General features: G+C 35.7%; 1 protein-coding gene across 3 annotated transcripts in view; it reads left to right on the top strand.

Annotated features, from left to right (window-relative positions):
• LOC149804999 (HEAT repeat-containing protein 5B-like) overlaps nucleotides 1-25,189 on the top strand; it is a 179,125-nt gene that overhangs the window by 146,332 nt on the left and 7,604 nt on the right. For all 3 annotated transcript variants that reach the window (XM_089946429.1, XM_089946427.1, XM_089946428.1), the window contains 7 exons: nucleotides 6,929-7,121; nucleotides 12,927-13,187; nucleotides 14,144-14,306; nucleotides 15,280-15,392; nucleotides 19,199-19,501; nucleotides 21,315-21,554; nucleotides 22,205-22,353. In XM_089946429.1, the coding sequence (XP_089802555.1) occupies nucleotides 6,929-7,121; nucleotides 12,927-13,187; nucleotides 14,144-14,306; nucleotides 15,280-15,392; nucleotides 19,199-19,501; nucleotides 21,315-21,554; nucleotides 22,205-22,353 (1,422 nt within the window). The remainder of the gene's footprint in view (nucleotides 1-6,928; nucleotides 7,122-12,926; nucleotides 13,188-14,143; nucleotides 14,307-15,279; nucleotides 15,393-19,198; nucleotides 19,502-21,314; nucleotides 21,555-22,204; nucleotides 22,354-25,189) is intronic.

Raw genomic sequence — 25,189 nt, 5'->3', positions numbered from 1 at the left:
TTAACTTCTTTTGAGTAGTGCATCATTAGTTTACCAGTCTGTAAGGACAATTGAGCTTACGGTATGCCCAGGCATCCATAGTGCATTCAACAACAGCTTGTTACCACTCTGGAGTCCATATTTTCAATCAGAATTGGAATATGGGTTTATATTGTCAAAGTCATAGAAGATTTCCATAATGAGTGAGATGCATGCATATTGTTGAGATGAACTTGAATCTGATGTGTGTGTGTGTGTGTGTGTGTGTGTGATCTGGATTTTTAACATAGCTTTAACAGTTTTTTAGTCCCGTCACTACGATATCTGCATTGTGGCAGTTTACAGTGATGTCTAGCACTGGGGTACCATGCTGCAAGCATAAAGCACGATGTCCCACCCAGTCACATTATCCTACACCAGGCTGACCAATCCTAACATTATAAATACTGAGCACCTAGCGAGGCAGCTGTTAGTATAATTTTTATAAGTCTTTGGTATGACTCAGCCAGGGTTCAAACCCGCGACCTCATGCATCTGAGGCAGACGCTGTAACAACTGGGCCATGGATATGATTTGTTAAATATTATACCACTTTGCTGGAGTCCCAGTTTTCCATTCAGAATTGAAATGTTTGTTTATATTATTAAAGTCATGAAAGAGTTCGATAATGAGTGAGATGCATGAATATTAATGAGGTAAACTTGGCTTTGATTGCTTAACCATTATGTCACTCAATAGGCCATATTTTTTTATATGATTCTGATCAAATGTGGAATATGTGCTTATATCATTAGGGTCTCAAACAAATTCATTAATCTGCAAGATCCATGAAAACTCATTCAGTAATCAGTGTATCTGATTACCACTTTGGAAGCCATATTCCGAACAAGTTTGAACTTGGAATATATACTTTCATTAGGATCTTCAATGTGTTTGATAACGAGCAAGAGCCACGCATTCAAATAAGGTAAACATGCGTTTGATTGGCTGCGTTTACTACACCTCTGACATGATATGTCTGATCAGATTTTGCATATTAATGACATGAGCTTGTTTCGAATTGGCTGAGATTGTTACCACTCTGGAAGCCATAGCTCAGATCTGATTGTGTTAAAAGTTGGGAATATGTGTTTACATCCTCAAGATCTTAAGTTCACTTATGAGCAAGATGCATGCATATTAATGAGTTGATCTTGCATCAGAAGGCTGCACTTGTTGCCACTCTAGAAACCATATATCTGATCTAGTATTGGAATTCTGACTTTTTAATGGCCATATCATTAGATTAATATGGTTATACTTTATAATATTTGTGAGGTCAGTTTGCTGGAAGATTTCTCACCTTTTTTTATTTATAACTTGTCTCAGTAAGCTACTGAAAATAATTTACTAGTGACTAATTGGTCACATGATGGCTGACATAGCTGCAAATTATCAGTTCCCAACAATATACCAATCCCTTGATAACTTGTGAACCCACTTATAATGCAAGGTCAGGCATGGATCCCATTTTTAACCAGAAAATACAAAAAAATTTATCCCTGTTTGAACTTGAAGAAAGTCGCAATCAAAATTGGTAACTGAAACATTAACATATTGCTCTTTTTTATGGTCAGAAACGGTAGATAGGACCTGGAAATTGTAATCAACATTTGAAATTTTCAACTTTTAATAAGAATCTTATAATTTGTTACATTTTCTTTCCAAACAACATTTTTAGGACAGCATAATTTAAGATATTCAAGTTAATTTTTGGTAAATGAAAATGTCATTTACGCCTGGTGTAAGCAGTACATTAGTATTTAAATGGGGCCCCGAGTGGTCTAAAGCACCGACCATTCTGGATCACTGCCATCTCACCTCTGTCTGCATGGGTTCGAGTCCAAGGCTCGGCTAGCGTGGGTACGTGGGAAAGCCTGCCAGTAGCTTCTCGTGGGTCGGTGGTTCTTCCCTGGGTTTTCCAGGGTTCTTCCTCCACCAGTTATACTGGCCGCCATGTATAGCCTATCTTGTGCTGAAAAATGGCATTAAACCCTAGAACAACAACAACAATGTTAAAATGTCAATTAAATAATATTTACTGAGTGAAATGTGTTTTAATTCTGTCATTTAGTTCCACTTACATGTAATCACCATAAATGCAATGTGTATTTCAATGTAAAATGTGTCAATCTACTGTAACAAGTATGTCCACAAGTGCCAACCGTGTTTTGACAACTGACTTGTGGAAGTACTTGTTGTATTGTTGCACTGAATTAAAAGCTGGCCTCCTTTGTATTATCATGTTAATTATGTCTTTTGAATGAAAAAAAGGGCAGTGGAATAAAAGAAAAGTTAAAAGGCATACAAATCCTACATGCTTAAGATCTAGCTACCCCGGTCATATGTTAGGTGAACAATTTGTGTAACATAATTAAACTACCTTAAATTAAATTAAACTACCTTAAATTAACCAACTCATTCATAACTGTGATCAAGGATAACAAGGCAACCAAGAAAAATGAATACTTCATAAAATAAAGAGCCTGGTTTCACATATACAGACCCTTGTGGGCAAGCAAGTTTCAGAGAATTCCTGAACTGGCACTTACAGATGTCCTCAAGGATGATAAGAAGTTTCACTACAACTTCCAATGAAATCATGACATCAATATTGTACTAAGTGAATAATAAAAAAAATTGAGTTTCGGCATAGATGATTGTACCACGATATAAATGTCGCTAGTTTTTGAAAGAAAAAGGAATTTTGTTTGGTGGTGTATCAACAGTTAGTTTGGTTCCTTGCTACTTTGACTCCCAGCTTAGGTTTATACTATTAAATACCACTCTGGGAACCAGACTAATCAACAAAACAAAAAGCAGTGATGTAATACACAAATATTTTTGCTTAGGTGGCGCTCTACAGTTTCGTATTTTGCATAGGGTTAGGATTTTAAAGAAAAAGAATTTCCCTGGCTTTCCTCACTGGTTATACTGGCTATTTAAAAAAGACCTTGTATATCTTAGATATAATTCAAAGAACCTTTAATTCCCTTTATTTGGGTGTATGATTGATGGGTGTACTATGGGTTATAGAGTATACAGCTTGACCTTACTCGAGATGTGTACCTTTCAAAACAGTGCTAGCTCCACTTGGTCATTTTCACTTCCTGAACTTCAGAGGTAAATTGTATAAAAAAGAGCTGATAACTTTTTTTACATTTTATATATTTGGTAATTCATTCATTGCACTTTCAGAAGCTGGTATTGTCTAGTCTGGAAAAATTCATTTTCCCTATTTTAATAGCTGCTATGTATAGTGTACTTTAGACTAATTCAGGCTGATTTTTTTAACACAAGGGAGCAGTCATTTTAGTTAGCAGTGTGCTTAAATCATGTAAAATTTCCAAAAGTACAATATCCAAAGAAATATCATCCACATTACATTAATGTAGCATAGAGGTATGCCAACATTCTCTCCATTGTGCATGTTTTAAATGCGAACTACTTCACCTTACATACGTCACTCTCTCAAAAGTACATATTAACTGGTGAGCACCCCCTTACATGTGATGGTTACACTGGACAACAAATTTTTACAAAAGTCATGTTACTGAAATAAAATTAGTCAATTCTTATCAATTTTTATGTGCTGAACACGAATATGACAGTCAAATTGCAAAATTGGCTCTAGTTTTTTTTGTAATCTGCAAGAAATTAATGTTTACATAACGAAATGCATTCCAATAGTAAAAGGTCAACTGTAATAGCCTACCTATAAAAAATCAAGTCATTGACTACATCTTAGATTTCTTCGCCTGTCTCTTGTACAGCTGTTCGGGAGCATCTCTGAGGAGTGTCCAGCAGTAGTCAGCCAGCATTGTAGTGGACCATTTTCCCTGGTATCTTTGTTCCATTGTTGCGATATCTTGATGAAAACGTTCGCCGTGTTCATCACTAACAATACCACAGTTGCTAGGAAAGAAATCCAAATGGGAATGAAGGAAGTGAATCTTTAGAGACATATTGCAGCCAAGTTTCTTATACTTCATCAACATGTCTTCTACTAGTTCCTTATAGTTTTCTGCCCTAACATTTCCGAGGAAGTTTGTAGAAACTAGGCGAAAAGCATTCCATGCTTGTTTCGCGTCACCTTCCAGCAAGTTGTTGAACCGGTCATCTTTGAAAAGCTCTCGAATCTGAGGACCCACAAAAACTCCCTCTTTAATCTTTGCTTCGCTGAGTCGAGGGAATTTTTCATGCAGGTATCGGAATGCTGGCAAAGTCCGGTCAATGGCTTTCACGAAGTTCTTCATCAAACCTAGTTTGATGTGAAGGGGTGGTAGCAAGATTTTCTGAGCCTCAACCAGAGCTGGGTGTTGGATATTCTTCTCTCCAATGGCTACATTCTGCCTGTGAGTCCATTCCTTCCTCATGTAGTGCATTTCCCTTGCTCGGCTATCCCACTCGCATAAGAAACACATGTATTTTGTATATCCTTGCTGCAGTCCCATTAAAAGGGCAACTACCTTCAAATCACCACAGAGGTGCCAGCTGTACTTGTTATACTCAATGGAATTCAGTAGCTGCCTTAAGTTATCGTATGTCTCTTTCATGTGGACAGCATACGCTACTGGAATAGATGGAAGAATGTTTCCATTGTGCAAAAGCACAGCCTTGAGACTCAGTTTCGAAGAGTCCACAAATAGTCTCCATTCTTGTGGGTCATGAGTGATTTTTAAAGCATTCATGAGGCCCTCAATATCGGAACAGAATATCAGATTACTTTCCTTTCTGAAGAAAGGCTCCAATTGCTGGTGGCGCTTTCGATATGCAGTAATTGTGACATCTTCTTCTAGAAGATTCCATTGTTGGAGTCTTGATCCTAGCAATTCTGCCTTGTTCTTTGATAAGTCCAAATCACGAATCAGGTCATTTAGTTCTTCCTGTGTTATTCTGTGTGGGGTTGATGATGCACCACAGTGAAAATCTGGATCACTGCATGCTGATGGACCAGGAGAAGAACAGGTCGACTCACCTTTGTCTTCGTCAGATGAATCAAGAGAATATTCTGCTGGAGGTTCTGGAATAGGAAGTCCCTCACCATGTGGAACTGGTCTCAATGCAGACGGAATGTTTGGGTAGACTATTCTCGACTTCTTTCGCTTCGTTATTCCGCCGGAAAGAGGAGGAACCAAGCAGAAGTAACAGTCATTTAGGTGGTTGCTTGGCTCTCTCCACACCATTGGGACTGCAAACGGCATTGATGACCTTTTGCAATTCAACCACTGTGAAAGCTGTGTTGTACATGTAGCACAGCATATATGCGGAGCCCAAGGCTTGTCTTGGTCACCAACCTTGCATCCGAAGTAAAGATGATATGCCTTCTTCACTTGAGAATTGATACTTTTCTTCTGGTTGGCAAATGTCACTTCCCCACAAATATAGCAAAAATTGTCCGCGGTATTAACACACTTTCGAGGCATTACTGTTCTTTATTGTACGTAAATGGATAAAATAATAAGTTTTATGTAACAGTAGCTTGAACTGTCTCGCACAACGTCTAAAATATTTTAAATGCTGAACCTATCTGATTGGGCTTTATATAGTACACTGCTTACGTCAGCTTCAGCAGCCGCCTGGCATTAGTATAATAGGCCTACACATGTATAGTACACTGCTGACGTCAACTTACTTCAGCAGCCGCATGGCATTAGTATTGCATTGCATCAGAAAATGATGCAATCAGCTGTGGATGATGTGAGCATGATGGTATTATGCAATGTTACATCATTATTCCGGATGTTGCTGCAGTCCTACTGGAGAAATTTACACAGTGAAACATAGAAAATGAGGTATATGAATATCTTCAAAACGAGAGCCAATACAAATTTTTCACGGTTATATTCGTGTTCGGCACACCAAAATACTACAGATTAGGGCCTTTTCAAGTCAGTAATGATTTCACTGTTGACCAGTGTTATTGAAACCATTTGGAACTATCTTTCAAATGTTGGACATTGTGAAAATAAATGTTATTTATGCAGAATAACAAACAACTTCATTAGAAGAAGCATGCTATTAACAATTATTGTCGACGTGATTGTAAAACGAGGATTGAGTCATTAAACAGCCCAGTTCCCAACCCCCTGCAGTTTTCTTGATATTGGTCCCTTGGTAACTCGCGTCCTTGCTTATGAGCATGCATGAGTCATTGACGGAGAGGCTTTTAAAGTGTTGTTATAAAGCAATTTGATATACCAATACTATTGGTATATCAAATTGTGATCTGCCCATGGCGCAATAATACGCATACATAAACATTCTTTGAACTGTGTGCTGTTAGGTCTATTCCTATAGATCATTGATGAATTTCCATTCATTAATCATTAGTGACGTATGAAAATAACAATAAAAAGTAATAATAATCCACATTTTCTAAATGAATTTAACATGGTACACAATTTACTCTCAATCCCTTCTATTTCCATTTTCCATTTTCCCCTCCCCTCTCATGCACAAAGCACAAAAGTACAAAATATGCAGAAATCTGGAGTGAGAGAGACAAAGAAATTAGGCTTGATAAAAAAAACTCGAAACTGAAATTGCACTAAGTAACTACAATATCATTCTTGATAACAGTATGTTTACACCTCCCTTGCAACCTATCTAAAGTGTTTATATAATCAATGATACAAAGTTACATTTACCGGTCGACACAGTAAGGTAAATGTCTTGGTTATGGGGCACACATATGTATTTAAGGTTTTGTTGATGTTGTTGTTGTTGCTTAAATCTATTATAAGGTTCTAAAAATCTCAACATGTAATTTTGACTTGCCTTCTCACCGCAGTAAATCGTTTCAATGGAAATAATCCTAATTCAGACTTCTTATTTATTTGTATAAAAAAGGTGGGAACAGAACTGTGTGGATTAACAGGGTTTTACTGTATTGAAATGGATGTTTCAGGTGTATATTGTTGCTGTGAAGCGTGAGCAAGAGAAAGATTTGCAGCCAAAGCCTACTGCAGGGGAGGATGATACTGACTTCCAGGAATATGCAGGGGAGAGCCTTCTGAGTCTGGTTCAGCCAGAATTATCTACCTTGAGTCAAAACTGGTTCTATGCTTTGAAGGACCATGCCCTGCTTTCTCTCCCACCAGGTGAGAAAAATATTGGTATTATCCACACTGTTAAAGGTGACTAGTAAAAGTGTTTTTTTACCTGATCATTGAACTATTTCACTTAATAAACCCAAATATTTAGATACAATATCATGTAATAGCATCATTACAGCACAAATGATATTAATGGCATTATGTTTGGCAATGATATAATGTCCAGGAATCCTAGTGCACTTAGGGTCTTTTCACAACACTGTATTGCATATTCATGGAGTGAAGTCCATATTCTTTTTTTCATGTGATAAATAGAATCTTAATTTGTGCTTTCTTTAAATGAGATGTATGAAATAGTTACAATTTTATGCTGTAAAAGAAATAAAATTTTCAACTCTTTTTAATAAATTTCATTTTAAATGAACACTCATCTAAGATCCTTTGTTGAATTCTCAAGGGTATATCATATCTACCAACCATCCAGACAGTGTTAGAATGTTTCTGATACTCAAGGTCCCAAGGTGGAGTCAGTGTGCATGACCCAAATAACATACAGTTGATAATAAGTTATGTAAGCCTTTAAAAAAAAGACTGCAAATTCAAACTAATAAAATAAAATATAGTAAAATCTGTCACCCCTTTTGCAATAGAGAAGCAGTTTATTATGACAGGTGATCTCTAGAAACAGGTTTATGCAGGAAGACCCATTTTCAGGGTCAAAATTCAAAAGGGTTTAAAAAGGAAAAATACTAACAATTACTATACATGCATTTTAGTCTTTATTCATTGTTAAATATTGCATTTGTTTCATCTCAGAAATTTTTTGTTTAGCAATAAAGATAATCATCTGTTGTGAAACATTTTTATTTGAAGATCATGTGTACAAGCATTGGCATATGAATTGCAAAATTAACTAAAGTTATATTTATATATCTTGTCCATAAGTTAACATCACATGCTCATAAATTGCAGTCTTCCTTCAAATATAGCATAAGAACAACACAGCTAGTATAATATTTTGTCTTTGTATGAATTGTTCTGTGGTGGTTTTGATCAGGCTTTGGGTAAATATGGAATATAAATGTACCATTGAATTAAATCAGTAGACAGTAACTCATTGACAAACAGAATAAATTTATGTAGAGACAAAAGTCAAAGGCTTAATTCACTGACATAAAGAAATTGATAAACAAAGGGTATAACTAGATGTGCTATTAGTGAACAGGATGATATAATGGCTTGGCATGTTGGTTTTAATAGCTGTAACAAAAAAAAAAAAAACAAACAGCACAGACCTTTGACAATGACATTTGAATGTGAAAAAGGGTAATCATTTATTAAAAACAAACACAAAGAAGACCTAATTCATCCCAGGCATTGTGGATTGACTCCAAAGACAACCACATGCTCAAGTGCCACAGTGAATCATTTTAAGATTTCTTATTATGATATTATTGGCATTGTTTGGTTTTTCACAAAAAGATAAAGAAACAATGGAGACATTTGAATTGACTATTTACATCCTTGTCTGCTCTTTTTAAAGAAGAAATAGTAAATCGTACTGGGTATTTACATGACTTCAGTACTACAGTAGTGGTTAGTGACAAGTACTTTAGTTAGGTTTGTAGTCTGTTGCAGCTTAAGGTTTTAAACTCTTTAACAAAAAGAAGAAAAAGCATCAAGTTTAGTCAACTCAACAAATAATTTATTTCTTTAAGTTACAAAGTAAAAATTTAAGAGATACAGTATTGTGAATTAAACTTCGAATAACCCTAAATGTCCTATCAAGTCCAAATGTATAGAATATTCCAAATGTGTTTGTGGGTTTATTTTTATTTTTAATGTAGCTTTAACAGTTTTTTAGTCATATCGCTACAATCACAGTTTAAAGTGATGTCCGGCACTGGAGAATCATGCTGAATACACATAGCATCATGTACCACCCCATGACATTATCCTGACACCAGGCTGACCAGACCTAACACTAACCTCTTGATAAGTGCCAAGTGAGGCAGCTGCTAGCACCGTTGTTTTCATAAGTCAATGGTATGACTCAGCTTGGGTTCAAACTAATAACCTGCCACATCCAAGGTGGACACTCTAACCACCTAATCCACTGGAGTGGTCCAAACGAATTCCAGTATTCTTGAATATCCTGAAGTAGCACATTGATCCAGTCTAGAATAACTTTGAATGAGTTCACTTTTATTCCAAATAATTTGTTAATCCAAAGTCATTGTGCACTTGGTAATTTCACTGAATGATTTTAATAAATAATTCCTCTTGAATTATATCTGAGCACAACTGTAAACTCTGATAACAAATGGATTCCACAGACTAATCTTAAAAGCAATAATGAATTATTTGTTTACCAAGTTCCTAATTTATACACATCCCCACTTAACACAGAATTAAGTTAATTTACTTGAAAGCTTCTCGTGGGTTGGTGGTTCTTTCCGGGGTTTTCCTGGGTTCTTCCTCCACCATTAATACTGGCCACCATGTATAGCCTATTGTGTGCTGAAAAATGGCGTTAAACCCCACAACAACAACAACAATTTTACTTGAAAATTCCATCCAATGGTAAACAGGTTTAGAACTTTAAAAGCATCCTGTTTATAACCTACAATCATGGACATAAGCTAGCTATGTAAGCATGTTGTTTACAAATGACCATTCTCTTAAAGTACAGTCTACAATCATGGACAAAAGTTAAGCACTATATAGCATAACACTGCCTTTATAACCTGTAGATTTAATGAAACAGGTAGCCAGACTCTCTTGGTTAGATTAGAACACAACCTACTAAGTCTTCATGATTACAGGTCTGTATTGTTTATCTCTGTTTCTTGCAATATATTTGTTAATTGCAGCATTGATACACATTTTGCTTTAAAATTTGATTGCTGGTTGCATTCTGTAGATGGTTGCTCATGACAGTGCATTTATATAATGACAGTTATAGTCATAAAAGTCAGTCTCTCATAGCAGAGGTGTCTCAAGACAGATAGTACTGTACATGTTTATTTTGAAGTATTGATACGCTTCCAAAAAAAGAATAGCTGGTAGACCTAGCATTGTAATGTATCTGGTAGACTTAGCATTGTAATGTATCTGGTAGACCTAGCATTGTAATGTATCTGGTAGACTTGACATTGTAGTATATCATCAACACACACAATCACATGTGTGAACACCGTCACATAATCATCAACACAAACAATCACATGTGAACACACATAAATCATCAACACACACAATCACATATGTGAACACTCACATAAATCAACACACACAATCACATATGTGAACCTGCTCACATAAATCATCAACACACACAATTGCATATGTGAACACACTCACATAAATCATCAACACACACAATCACATATGTGAACACACATAATCACAACCACAAAGTCATTAGATTAAAATATACACAAAGTTTCAGCTTTTTAAATCTGTTGGACTGTGGAATATGGTATTAACTTGTAGATTTATTTTGAGCATTAAAAATTGTTTCTGCGCATCTGCCTTGATACAGAGTTGTGTTTCTTGATACAGATTGTTTTACCGTATCAACAGATATCATGTACATTACTCTAGAATAAATAGTTTTATGCTGTTTGCATTATGTAATAAGTATTTAATGATCTCCTTGCTACTGAGCTTCACAAAGTCCAATTCCATCAGCCTAGAGTTCTTAAATTCAGTTGTGTTTGTCTCATTTCATAGAGGGCTCATCCTTCTTGAATAAGAGCTGCATTTTGACTATTTCACATTAAAATTAATCTCACTTCATTCTCCTCAGCTAAATGAAGTATTCATGTTTTGCATTCAATATATAGAGTAAAATCAGACTTGAAAAATATGGTGCAGCTGATCACAAACTAGCAAGTTATAATCAATTAATGATAACCTAAACATTATCCTTCAAGGCAGTGAAGTGTGGTAACATTTGTTTCAACACACATTTCTCTGATTGCCTAACTTCACATGACTAAGGTTATATCAGTTTGTGCACTTTACATATACAAATTATTCTAATTGGCTCTCCCACAGCTATGCTCAAAGGACTCTTAACACAAAATCACCTTAGCTATTGTCACCCAATTAAATAATCTGTGCAGTGTTGGTTGTTTATGTCTGACCACCTTTATCATTTAATCACCTGTATAATCAACCGTATAGACAACCCAGTGGTGATAGATTTCCATGAGCATCAGGTACAAACCTTTTAAGGTTTATACAGCTGCAGGTTAGGTGTATATTGTAATGTCAGGAAAGGATGCTCTCTCTCTTTCTTTCTTCTCTCTCTCTCTCTCTCTCTCTCTCTCTCTCTCTCTCTCTCTCTCTCTCTCTCCATACACATACACAAGATAACTGATGATCATGTTTTTTTTTTTAAATAAGCACATTTCTGTTGGTGGATTTGGGAGTCAGAAATAATGTTTTTTGCATGCATGTTCTGGCAGGTAGGCATATATACATCTAGACATGAAGTTTGGTTTTATATTTTGTTTGCAGGTATTATTTTTCTTACAGATTCTTATTTAGAACCCAAATGATTTGTACAACCACGATCAGACAAAATCAACAAGAAGGCAATAAAATGACAGTACTGATAATCCAGAGTTTGGGTGATCATGGGCAGTGTCTTAGAGCAACAAAAACTATGTAATTAAGGATGTTGTTTATGAGTTGAGACAAGTTAATAATTTAGGTTCAGTGATTTTGACTAATGTTTGCTCAGATTAGTACTTCCTAACATGTTCCTGAAAAAAATACATCTCCAAATTAAAAATAATTGCTACTAACCTAATAGCACCATGTGACCAGTTATTTTGGTGAGGTGAAATATTACAGATTTTACTTTTAACCAAATTAAAATGTTTCTACATGATCCATTACCAAAACTATGTGATCTATTGGTCAGCATTCATACTTTTTCAGTCTGATGAAATCTTGCATCAGAGTATTGAGGGATTTACCTGCTTGATTCAGTGTGTACTTTGCACTCTATTCACCTCATCAATGAAATCTTGCTTCAGAGTATTGAGGGATTTACCTGCTTGATTCAGTGTGTACTTTGCACTCTATTTGCCTCATCAATGAAATCTTGCTTCAGAGTATTGAGGGATTTACCTGCTTGATTCAGTGTGTACTTTGCACTCTATTTGCCTCATCAATGAAATCTTGCTTCAGAGTATTGAGGGATTTACCTGCTTGATTCAGTGTGTACTTTGCACTCTATTTGCCTCATCAATGAAATCTTGCTTCAGAGTATTGAGGGATTTACCTGCTTGATTCAGTGTGTACTTTGCACTCTTTTCACCTCATCAATGAAATCTTGCTTCAGAGTATTGAGGGATTTACCTGCTTGATTCAGTGTGTACTTTGCACTCTATTTGCCTCATCAATGAAATCTTGCTTCAGAGTATTGAGGGATTTACCTGCTTGATTCAGTGTGTACTTTGCACTCTATTTGCCTCATCAATGAAATCTTGCTTCAGAGTATTGAGGGATTTACCTGCTTGATTCAGTGTGTACTTTGCACTCTATTTGCCCCATCAGAAGAGATGGCATGCTAATGCAAATTTTAACGTTAAAGGTCCTGAATGGAAAACTGTTTGTCCTCTAGTAAAAGTTGATCCCACTAAACAATTTTCCCATTAAGTATGACTCCTTCAGGCCACAGTTACTTCTTCTGTTACTAATTCTTTTATAGATACCTCTTCAGTTGCTGCTGCTACTGTTAGTGAGTGTGATTACTACAGCTACTCATGTTCCTTTAGTATGTGTCCATTTTCAGATAGAAGAGTAAAAATTATGACAAATATATATTTTCAGAATTCTCAGCACAGCTTCCTCAAGAGGGTGGTGCCTTTTATCATGTTGACACCATAGATTCAGCCCGCCCACACTACAGAAAGTCATGGCCCTCAATTCTTCATGCACTGGCAATATGGCTGAAGGAAACAGGGTTCTCTCAGCTCAACAAAAAGATGTCCAGAAACACCAGTGGGGACAAAGTTGCCAATGCTCCTGCAAATGCCCCAGCCAATATGAGTTCTGAGGAAGCCAATTCTGAGAGACTGTATCTTATCATTGGTGAGGCCCATTCATGGAATAAAATCAAGGTTCTGGGTTCATATGTGTATCAGCTTTCTAAATCGTAGTGCCCAACCAGCTCGTATTATGCATTCATGACTGAAATTATTTGGCGTAAAGGCCTGAAATGGGACACTGTGTATGTGTGCGCAAATGGATTTTAGTTCTATAGCAGGACATAAGCTGCTGTTCTGTGCTGGTTTGAAGACTAGAAATGAATGATCATATTGGAAATATACTGCTGTGCCCAACACAAACATGTACAACCTTTTGTATTAAAATACTTAGAATCAGTCTAGCAAACAACAGTTTTTTGTCCTAGCTGCAGGTCAGTTAAGAAATAGTACTTCATCCATTCAGTTTATCTTGGAAAACTTGGATTCATGGTGCATGCTGAAATAAATTCAGAATTGGTTGTAAATATTTGCATATGATTCTCAGTCTGCTTGAACGAAACTTGAACTTCTTGCAAGTACTTTTTTCTTTCTTTTTTTTTTTCCTTGTGCAAAGTCAAAATGCTGAATAGATAAAATAATTGGAACTATTTGTGGAGTCCAAACTACTGTTAAAAAATGTTAGAAGGTAAATTTTTAATAATTCTAAATATGGTAAAATTACAGAGTGACATGAGTGATTGTTTTCCCCCATGATTGCTTTCTTAGGTTATACACGTTACATCACTTCAGCATGAATTTATACTTTGTCTGCAAAACTACATCATCACATGTAGATTACGATCTTGGTATTTTGTAGTTAAGTAGAAAGGTCAAAATGGAAGATTTTGGAATTTTTTAGGTTAATAGAAATTTCAAAATGGAAGAACTTTTTTTTTTTTGTATATATGTAGAAAGGTCAGAATGGAATTTTAACTTTAACTGTTTATGTGCTTTACTCTTTAAATGTCTTGCTATGATCATCATAAAGTCCACATAAATTTTAACCCTTTATTAATTCAGGAATCTGTATTGAAGCACTGTGCAACACTACAGTCCAGCTTCCAGAAGAGACTGTCCACAGCTGTTTGAAGGCAATACATGCATTACTGATGTCTGTATGGGCACGTAGACAGATCAGCTCTGATCCCATGCTGTACAAAGAATTGCTAAATGTCATGCATAGGTATTTCCGCAATTTTGATAATGCTTATTAGGGGTGCAGCTTAGCATCTGAGCATGATGAACCAGCAATTTTGACTTCATACAGTAGTGGTTTGTAGAAAGAGGTTAGAATAGTATTATGAAAGCATTATTGGAACCAGATTATGTATCCAGTCTGCAAATGGATCATCTTAGTGAAGTTTCAATGTACATGAGTTTTGTTGGTATATTTCTGATGATGGAACGAGTCATATGGATCATTTTACTTAAGGCTGAAAACCTTTTTTTTTAGTTGCCATGAAATAGCAAAAATTGGTTCCTCTGGAATAAAGTAAATCCACAACATTCTTCCTCATTTTGAAAAATAAAAATTTCACTGCATAAGAAAGCAATACTTCTATTAGCTTAAAAATGCTGTATTTGTCAAGTATTTTAATTAGATATCAATTTTTCTCAAAACAAAAAGACAGTTCTTTTGTTTTTTGAATAACATAAAAATAAAATCCAGCTATTAAGCTTTGTTTTATATTTGCCTTTGATTGTATGAAATAACATCCAACATTTACATCACTGAAAAGGGAAACTTCAGACATTTTTAGTTTTGACTAACCTCTCTATTGTGATATTTATTTATATAATTATCCAGTTTTACTTTAAAATTATAATGTAAGGTGGGATGACATGAATTTGTTTAACTCGATTGAAAATTACAGTAAGCTCAAAAATTTATAGTAGAGAAGAGGTAAGGGACACGGGAAAAAACATTTTTGTAATGACTACTCAGTGGCCAGTCTAGACCAGTCTTGGGTACTGGTGCAGACTTGTTTCTAATGACTGCTCAGTGGACCATCTGGACCAGTTTTGGTTAACAGGGGTTCTTTATATACAGATAAATATGTATTGATACAAGTTGGACCTGTTTCACCTGTACATCCAGATGATATTATAAGTAGTAATGTTGATCAAGTTTGATCATAGATCAAATTGTATTTCAGGGTCTTGCTGTCACATGAAAATGTTGAGACGCATCTGTTGGTGCTGAATGTGGTCATACAGGTGGTGAAGGCATCCCAGGAGAGTCTTGAGGAGAAAATATTCACACATAAAGGTTAATTATCAATCTTGTGTCATAGAGGAATCATATATAGTTTGTAAAATTTCATTGTCTGCAGAAACACTTGAGAGAGAATCAACTTTTACAAAATGCAAGAGCTTCTTTTCAGAATCTGCACATGCATTTCAATAACATTTTTAAGCACATTTGCATTATGGCAATTTGTGTTTTTATCTACACTTAAGTTGAACATATTATGGTTGTAGCATTCTGCCCATCCGTTAACATTTGCAGAAACCATGGTGGCTTAGTGGTAGCATGCCAGACTTGCAACTGAAAGGGTGCCAGTTTGAATCCTACCATTGGACATGCCCTGGTCAACTACCATGATGTGTCTTTGGGCAAGGCCTTGGTGCTAAATAACTTACTTATGTTGCTGTGTTATAAAACACCAAACCATTACCATTTGTTTGCTCAACCAATAACATTGTAATGGAAATATTTTCAGTAAACTTTGTCATTGTATATATCATGACAGTATGGTGTGTCACATATCATAGTCATACCATGCTTCAGGATCATGGATATGGTGGGGGAAAATGTAATTATGTAACTTGTATCCTTGTCTGGAGTTTGACATTTGAACCATGGAAGATTTTTTGTTTTAAGAAGAGAAGTTTGCCCATGATTATATTGTAACCATAGCTATGCCCTCTACCTTACGGTCAAGGTCACAGAAAGAGGAAATATTCTGTGTTTATTCTTATTGGGATTATAACATTTGAACAACTGAGATTGACACTTGACCTAGTATATATCATGATTCAGATTTTATCTTTCTATATATGTTGACATGGGTTGCACTGTTCAGTTTCGTGCTTTTCATATTGTTTCATTTTTAAAAGAAAAAGAATTATTTCTTCTTTCAATACATTACCCAATCATGATACCATAGGAGAACTACTACTACCTCGTAAATCCAGCCCTCCCAGGTTAGAAACCTTTAACTAAAAAGATAAAAGTTATCTGCCCACCTAGGTGGCAGTCAGGCAGAGTGATCTCCTCTTGGTGCTAAATCCCAAGAATATCTGTTACTACTTCTGCTTATGCCATGAAGCATACTCTTTTCATGAGAGACTTTGCAAAAGCCTGAATCTACTTGGAAGTTGGAAGTTGGAGATTTTCACATCTACGGAAAGTATACTCCATCTATATTTCAAACTTTTTCTCTTCCTTTGATAATGAAGTTCTGCCTTTAAAATTTTCTAACACTTTGAAATCATCTCACATTTAGGTACTTGCACAGATAGTCTATGTGACTTCACATTAAGTTAATCTATGGTTATTATTTTTATGTGCATTGAAGTCTCTAGTGCTTTTAGAAAACTCATATACATGTGTAATTCCACTACACACATGTACATACAGGTGAGTTTCTATACAAAGGCATTCGTAGCATCCTGGCACCAAGTGTCAGTGATTTTACCTGAACAAGCAACCCTTCAGCCTTCCTACAGGTAGTATTTTATCTTAAACCTGGAGACTTCATTGCATTATTAGCTCATCTGCAATCACTGATTTCCAGGTAAGTCATCATATGCTAAAGCTCTGCACTAACGCCGTTTTTAAAGACAGATGCACTGAACTTACCTGTATAGGACATCTTTGAGCCTTCCTACAAGTCATATTGTGAATTGATTTGAAAACTGTATTGACACTAAATTGCCCTCATTAGGTCATATGCTAGCACCAATTCAGTCCTATATGTGACACTTTATTTATTGATTTTACCTGTATAGAGTGTCACTTAGCCTTTTCCTACAGGTAAAATTGTCTCATAATGGATATTGTTGCACCTGTTTTGTAAGTATCTGATAATGGTGCTTCATTTCCTTTTTTATGTGCAGGTTTTTGTGTGTGTAATATAGAAAGTCAGTAAACTGATAACACACTTTTAATATAAACCAAGTTGACATGCAGTAGTCACAAATTTATGCATCATTAATTGCCATTTGTTCTAGATCTGAGCATGTGTATTTATTGGAAGCAAATGCAGACAAACTAAATTGTATTAGCAAGTATTACACATAAACCACTGAAATTGAATTATCAATATGTTTGCACCCAGGGCAGAAATTTTAAATGTTAACATACCTTTTTTCATTGACAACACATGGCCGTAATTGAGCACACCTCCATGTTGTTCAGACTATTAAAGACAGCACCTATCAGTAGCACAGTCCTGGAAAACTGTATTTGGATATTTTAAACAATTCCCAATAACAAGAGAAAAGAAAAGAATGTTTTACATGAATTTACTAGTTATTCTGACTATATCACTGCAAATTTTAAAGAACAACCTGCAAATTGTCTAAAAGTAAAACCTAAAAATTTGTAAGTTCAAAAAGAAATTAGGCTAACTTTACACATGGATGTTAACATGATGTTGGCAACTTTATGTACTGTAATCATCTGGAAGCATTTAATTAAGTGAATAATTATTTAACTTGTATCATCATATTAAAAGACCGTTTGGTCCTTAACTGTTATAAAAACAATGAAAGTTTATTCTCAATGTAAATATATTGATTACAACTGGGGTTTTTTTTGGTTTCCTTTTGATTTTATAGTGATTTTGAAGCCCTAGTCATTAGACATGAGACCAAGCAGTTTTGTATCAGTATATATGCTGATATGTTCATCAACATTCTTGGTGTCAATCATTATGAAGCTAAAACTTTTAACTTGAAGACATGTTCACTTCTACAGTGACCTTGGACTTGAGGTCAAAGTCAGAGAGAGATTGCATTAATGTTTTTATTAAAAAAATGTTCATTTGCTTATAATTCCTAAATTCTTGTTGGAATTTCTTCTTACTTAGGATGAATCAATATGAAACTAAGGCAAATCATTATGTGATGTGATCTTGCCCCTTTGACCTTGGGATGAAGGTAGCACATTTTACCCATTGCTTTGATTTCAGACTAGAAATGCAGGCTTTGGTCTTTTGTTTATAAGTCATTGACATTATCAACCTGTTTATCAAGGACACACACACACACAGACATATATATATATATATATATATATATATATATATATATATATAAAGGACAAATGTTGTGCTTCTTGACTTTACTTCATAGGTAGGTGTGAGTATATTAGTATCTAATAATAATAATACTGAACTTAGTTATTTTGGTCTTGCCCACTTTGTCAGAAGTTCAATATAGAATCATTTAGGAGTCTGTGTACTTGTCTGTTCATTCTAATCTCCTTCCATCTGCCCATACTCAAAACCCGACTGAGATAAAAATGTTATAGATTAAGCTCAGTGTAAATTTTTTTTTCTTTCAAAGTAAATAAAAGGCAGGCTCAACATCAAGGGAGTTTTTTATTCTCAACACAGCATGAAGTGCTGGGTTTGTTCTGATCCTGCAGATACCACTTTGGTGGCCTAGTGGTTAGAGCATCTGCCTCGGATGCAGGAGGTTGCAGGTTCAAACCGCAGCCAAGTCATACCAAAGACTTATAAAAATGGTACTAACAGCTGGTGACTGGTCAGTCTGGTGTCAGGATAATGTGACTGGGTGGGACAGCATGCTACATGTCAGCAGCATGATGCATCACTGCTAGACATCACTATAAACTTCCACACTGCAGGCATCATAGCGATATGAATGAAAAATTGTTAAAGCTACGTTAAAAATCCAAAACACACACACACATCCTGCACTTGATTTTTCATTGAAGTCGATTCATGTGAATCTTCTTTATTTCTTTGAATTGATTTGGCAACATTAATCAAGCATATTGATTTTATTATTGAAATGTTTTAAGATCCATATTTTATTTGACAGATTCTGAAACTGCTGTTGATACTAGTGAAACATCTAATTCTAATGAACCTGCCAATGGCAAACCTGTGCTTGGAGAGGGTGGTGATACTGGGGAGATAATTCCAGGAAAGTCAGTGGTATATGCTGCTATGGAAGTATGTATATATGTTATATCAAAAAGAATCCCAGCACTGAACCCCTCTGCCAAATCTGCCAGCTTCCAGATCCCAACACGGCTGACAAAGATGACAGAGGAGCTGTGTCAACTTATAGCCTCTGTAGTTGAGATCATGGCAGATCTTCCATCATTGTGTTCACCAAAAGGTATGTTTGGATAGGTCTAGCCTGTTTGAATAGAGCAAATCTAGACATATATATGTATGTATATTGAAAAGAAACCCAGCACTGAGCCCCTTTGCCAAATCTGCCAGCTTCCAGTTTCCAAAAATAGTTGACAAAGATGACAGTTGAGTTATGTCAGCCAATAGCCTTTGTAGTTGAGATCATATCAGATCTTCATCATGTTCACCGAAAGGTAAGTTTGGATTGGTCTAGTCTGTGTGATTACAGCAAGTCCAGTTATTTACAGTAAATTTGACTAGATGTAAATCTATTAACATGAAGAACCAGAAAAGCTTTTTCAGTGTTTCCATCAAAGATACAGCTAATAGAAGGTAACCCACAAACTGTGATGGTTTCTGGTTAGTATTCCAAAAGTAAAGTCATTGTGCTACAGATTAAAATCAGATCAGCTGTCTTGGAGTGACTTTCACTTCAATTGCCTTAGCAGTAAGTAGTCTTTCATATGCTGATATGCCAGTAAATACCATCCTGTTAATCTGTCAATAAGCATTTGGTGTTAGACATTAAAAAAAAAAATTGATCATCTCTGGATGGAGCACTTTAATAGACTTGAAATCTGAACTTGTATGACTGACATATTCCATTCTAACAGTGTCACATTATTCCACCAATATAATATTGATATTCCATTCTAACAGTGTCACATTATTCCACCAATATAATATTGAGATTCCATTCTAACAGTGTCACATTATTCCACCAATATAATATTGAGTTTATGCAGATCAGTCCTAATCATCAACATGTTTCTAAAGCTTTTTCTATAATTATGTTCGGCTGAAATACAAGAGAAAATAAAGAGTGTGATCCAGTGTCGGTGTGTATGAGAAAAATTTTGATTTTTATATTCCATGTATATGCAAAGGATATTCAGCACATTTAATTTATTTGTGTGTCAGTTGATTACTATTATTTGCTTGATGTAAGTCATCTAGGAACGGGGGGGGAGGGGGGGTGTGCATGGCATCCCTAGATTGTCTCAACAGATTATGTTACTAAATTATAATTTTTTATGAAATGATTTACCTTGTGCAATTGCAGTTAAGCTTCAGTCATTAACACAGGTATCCAGCAAAATCTATTGCAATAAAGTTAATTGGATTAACCCAACTGTCTTATAGAAAAATATTATGAAAAGACAATATGTGGATTCATGGTCAAACATTCTAGACAAATATCTGAGTGTATAAGAGAGGTTTCTCATACGGATTAATATCTTTGAACTACTGTTGCTATCCTTGATAGTGATGTGGGAGGGTGTCCATTCTTTGGACTACATGGAGTAACTTAGCATCTTGTTAAGTATCAAGTTCATTAGATAATGACACAGATGATAATAATAAAACTTACTTAAAGTTGTAGAATTAACTCAGAAAAGAATTGTTTTATGGTATTTGTACATTATAATGAGATCGTCAGTTAAACGGAGGTTTCAGATAGGTGCACTGTAATCCAAAAATAACATGGATGAAAATAATCACTTTTATCTTTTTTAGAAAAACTGTGCCAAAATAATGCACAGCATGTCCTAACACCTTTAAGAACTTGTATAAACCCCTGGAAGTAAGAATGTTGCTGATGTATGAGTAAAGTGAGATCATATAAAAAAAAGCAATGCCAAAGAAAAACTTGGATTGTTATAAAACTTGCATTTAGGTGAAAAATGGCAGCTTGACACAATAGCATTTCATTTGTTCTGCCTTTTCTGTTTCGACTATATTTATTAACAGTGTATCATTAGGATAATCATGTTTTTTCCTTTTCTCTATTACAGGATGTCTCTCCATTTTACCATCGATAGTCCATTTAACAGTAGGTGTATTGAAAGAGATGGGCTCTAAATCTGTTGAAAGCCGGAGCCCGTTAGTTGTCAATGCCTGTCTTGGTGCTGTCAAGTCCCTCCTGAAGACTCCTCCAGCTGGTCAGGAGGGGGACAAAGAAGGCGAGCTGATACATATGAAGGAAAAGTTGTTGCAGAGTGCGCTTGTGACAGTATTAAATGCATCAAAATCAGGTTTGTTGTTTGTTAACTCCCTTCCTACTGCCACTCTAGTCATGCTTTCAGTGTGAAAGACAGTTTTGTTTTAATTAGATGCAGATTGAATATGAGGGAAAAAAATTACAATCAAGAAATTGTAAGGAAAAATTGGCTTATGCATGATATCTGTTCTGGTCCTTGATTCTCTCTCTCTCTCTCTCATATGAATTTCCCCTCTTTTTATATGATTATCAAAGCATATAAATTGAAGTGTGTCATTAAAAAGAGAAGCCAAAGTGAAACTATTTAGAATAATGCAACAGAATTGCAAAATGTGTTTTACCTTTTTTTAAATTTTCTCAACAGTTTTAGGAATATTAAACCTGCCTTGCTAAAGTAGTCTTTGCCTTAAGTGTTCAACAAAAACAAACTTACTGCTTTATCTTATTTACAGCAGTTGTATCAAGGATTGTTACACATGAAGAATGGATATAATTTTTTATTTCTCCAAGGGATTTCTAGAAATGACATGCATCCTTCTTATGGCAAGGGTTTGATTTTATTTTGATGGTGCAACTTATAAAGAAGCTAATTTGATGTCAGATATTTTATCAATAGTATAAAAGATAATCTCCAAAATGTTTGAATGATTTATATTGACGTTTTGTCTTAACATTATTTTGCAGAAGGAGATAGACCTGGCATGGAGGAAGGAACATTGCTTTATTCAGTGACCATGTTCATTTTGTGTGGACCAAAGTTTGTCACTTGCAGTAATCTTCTTAAGCCTTGTCAAGATGTCTTCACCGACTGCTGGCAGTCACACAGCTCAGAGGTCAGTACATTTTCATTATGATTCAGTTGCATTGGCAAGTTGCAAAATATGATTTAATAGCAATAATACAAGACCTATCAGTATTGCCTTGCTTACCTCTTCCAGGATACAAGTCCCCACATCCAAGCTGATAATTCCATCCTCTCATTAGATGGAAAGTTCCAGAACACAGACCAAGTCTAATTTCCTCATTATAGGCCTCTGTGGAATACACTTCCTCTTTTCCAGATATGTTGTTCATGTTAGATGTGTGAAATTCACTCTCAGACAATTTCCTTTGTTTTTTGTTACAAGGATGTATTTTGCTTTCTGATCTATTTTTCCACATTGCATATCAAAGTAGTAGCCCCCTTGTTCCTTGCTAATTTGAGCATTATGTTTTTTAGCTGTTAATTGTGCCATGCTTAAGCAAGCAGTACCCATTGAAACTTATCCCTTGTCCCATTTCTGGTGGTAGGGTAAGTAATTGCTCCTATATTTTAGTTCTAGAATTTTATTTGTAAGTATTATTTGCAGTTCAGTTATTATTGTTGCATAGGGTAAGTACCACTACCGTTTTTGCATGGCTTACATTTTGTAAAATGCAAGAGAGCTGCGAACAGCTCTTCTGGTAATGTTGAGGAAAGTTAATCACTCTCCTCAAATATTTACAACATCATTGTTTAGAGCACATCATTGTTATGGCACATCATGTGTCAAAATGGCAGAACAAGACAGCATGCCAGTATTTGTGAAAGGAAACTGCCATGAAATGTGGGACAAAAATTGAGAAGTTTTCTCAGAAAACATCTGGAAATCTTTGTGTTGAATAATAAGATTGGGGAGTGTGATGGATTGCTGTCCTGGAAGTGTGTGTGTGTGTATGTGTGGAATCAGTATAAGGAGCATGATGGCATGTGAGAACGATCACACTACTCAAAACACAAGGTCTGTTTTTGTGGTGGCTTGGAATTTGAATTTGCTCTCATCAAATTGCTACATTCAGATATTGTTTAAATACTTGCAACAGCAGTGCAAATATAATCTTTGGTATAAGTACTTGCTTTGGCAATACATTTTCTTAATTAGAATATTAGTTTTTGCATTGGCGGTACATATTTTCATTTCAGTATAAAAAGTGGGAGGAAATGTTGGCAGAAAAAACACAATATGGGATACTCATCCCAACTGTTTAAGTTATACAGATTTGCTGTTTATAGTCTGTTGAAAGTTGGGACATGAACCATAGATTCTTGTTTCCTCCTGATCTCCTTGATTCCGGAAGGGAATCTTTTTCCTTAATCCCAAGAGAGTATGGGATCGCTTCCAGGTACCTGTAGGACTTAGACACTTTCTTGGTGTTGGAGAAACAAAAGTAATGAGTCCTGCAGGACTCAGTAGAAGGCCTGATGATCCAAATCAGTTATACTGACACAGTCAGTGCCTAATAGTAAATAATATTAATCAATCCTGGGTCCTCCAAAGGGTGGGAAAACACAAGGAGAGAGTGAGTGTCCTCCCCAATTTCAATATGAACAGCACCGTCTCACTAAGAACAAGTGGCCTCCACCCACTAGGGCATAAGCAGCACCCTCACAAGGTCAGTGGCCTGGTAAGGGAAACAAGCAGATGATGCCTCTTTGACAAGGGAGAGCAGGGATTTAACTCCAGCTCAGCAGACAAGAGTCCTAATTTCAGATCATTGGTTACTGACCAGTCTTTCAGTGGGTGCTAGTCACCAGTCACTTGTCAATGGATTCTCATGATCAGTCTTTGGACATGGATTGGCATCAACCCTGATTGGGATAGACAGTTGGCATATTTCCCTTGGGCCAGGGAAGGGAATCAGATTGGCATCCGCTATTACCTATGTTCCCTTTCAGTCACTGTGGAATGTGAGTAAGCGAATCCACCTTCCCATTCACAGATTTGCATATAGGATCCAACGGCAGTCGACTGTCCCCCACCATCCAGATTTGGGGGAACCAACATTTTTAGAGGGAGTAAGGAAAATAATAATATGTAATGCAATATATAAAAATGAGATAAGTTTATTTGTATTTTACAGTTTTACTGCCTTAACTCTGTGGTCTGCACTGTACTGTCTTATTATCCTTGGACACTTGTGAGCTGTACCATGGAAGTTTCCTTCCAGATCTCATTCTCATTTAACTTTAGCTTATACTTATTATCTATCAGCATTTATTATAATAAATACCTTTATTTTATGTGAATTCATTTTCTTTGCAAAGTAACAAATCATGAATTAAATGACAAATTATGTATTGCATAAGGTTTAGTCTCCTTTTTGTTATTTCACTCTCAAAATAAATTAAATCTTTCTCACCACAGAGGTGACTTTAACCTAAAAAATATATTACACTAACAGCCATCAAGCACTTTACATTGCAGCCACAAACCTTGAATGTTTTCATTTCCAAATATATTGTTTAAAAACAGATTGCCATTGCTATCATAAAGTTTGTATCACCTTTTGTGACTTTGCCATTGCTAATGCCAACAGACATGAATGGACATACACTAATGAAGAGGTGTAATTTTATTTTTGAAGAAAAAGCATGCTATGGAGGGGCACAAGGGTTAAAGATTGGGGGACATAGGAGAAGAAATTATGGGAAACCAACTCAGATTGCAACACTGCTTTTATGATTTCAGGGATGCCTGAGCCTTGACTTAAAGCAGACTAATAATTACAGGCCATGGATCAGCTTTGTCTGCTCATTTGGTACCAAACAAACAAGAGGGGGCTGGTCCTCTGGGAAGGATGAGAAGCATTTGCATCCTCCTGAGAGGTCTGCTAGTAAGTGCAGTTGCATCACTTCCCTGGCAGTAAAAG

Source organism: Sinohyriopsis cumingii, chromosome 2 (assembly GCF_028554795.1).
Source record: "Sinohyriopsis cumingii isolate HCF-2022 chromosome 2, ASM2855479v2, whole genome shotgun sequence".
Classification (NCBI taxonomy): Eukaryota; Metazoa; Mollusca; class Bivalvia; order Unionida; family Unionidae; genus Sinohyriopsis; species Sinohyriopsis cumingii.
The sequence above is the reverse complement of the archived record's forward strand: the minus strand, read 5'-3'. Positions and strand labels throughout refer to the sequence as shown.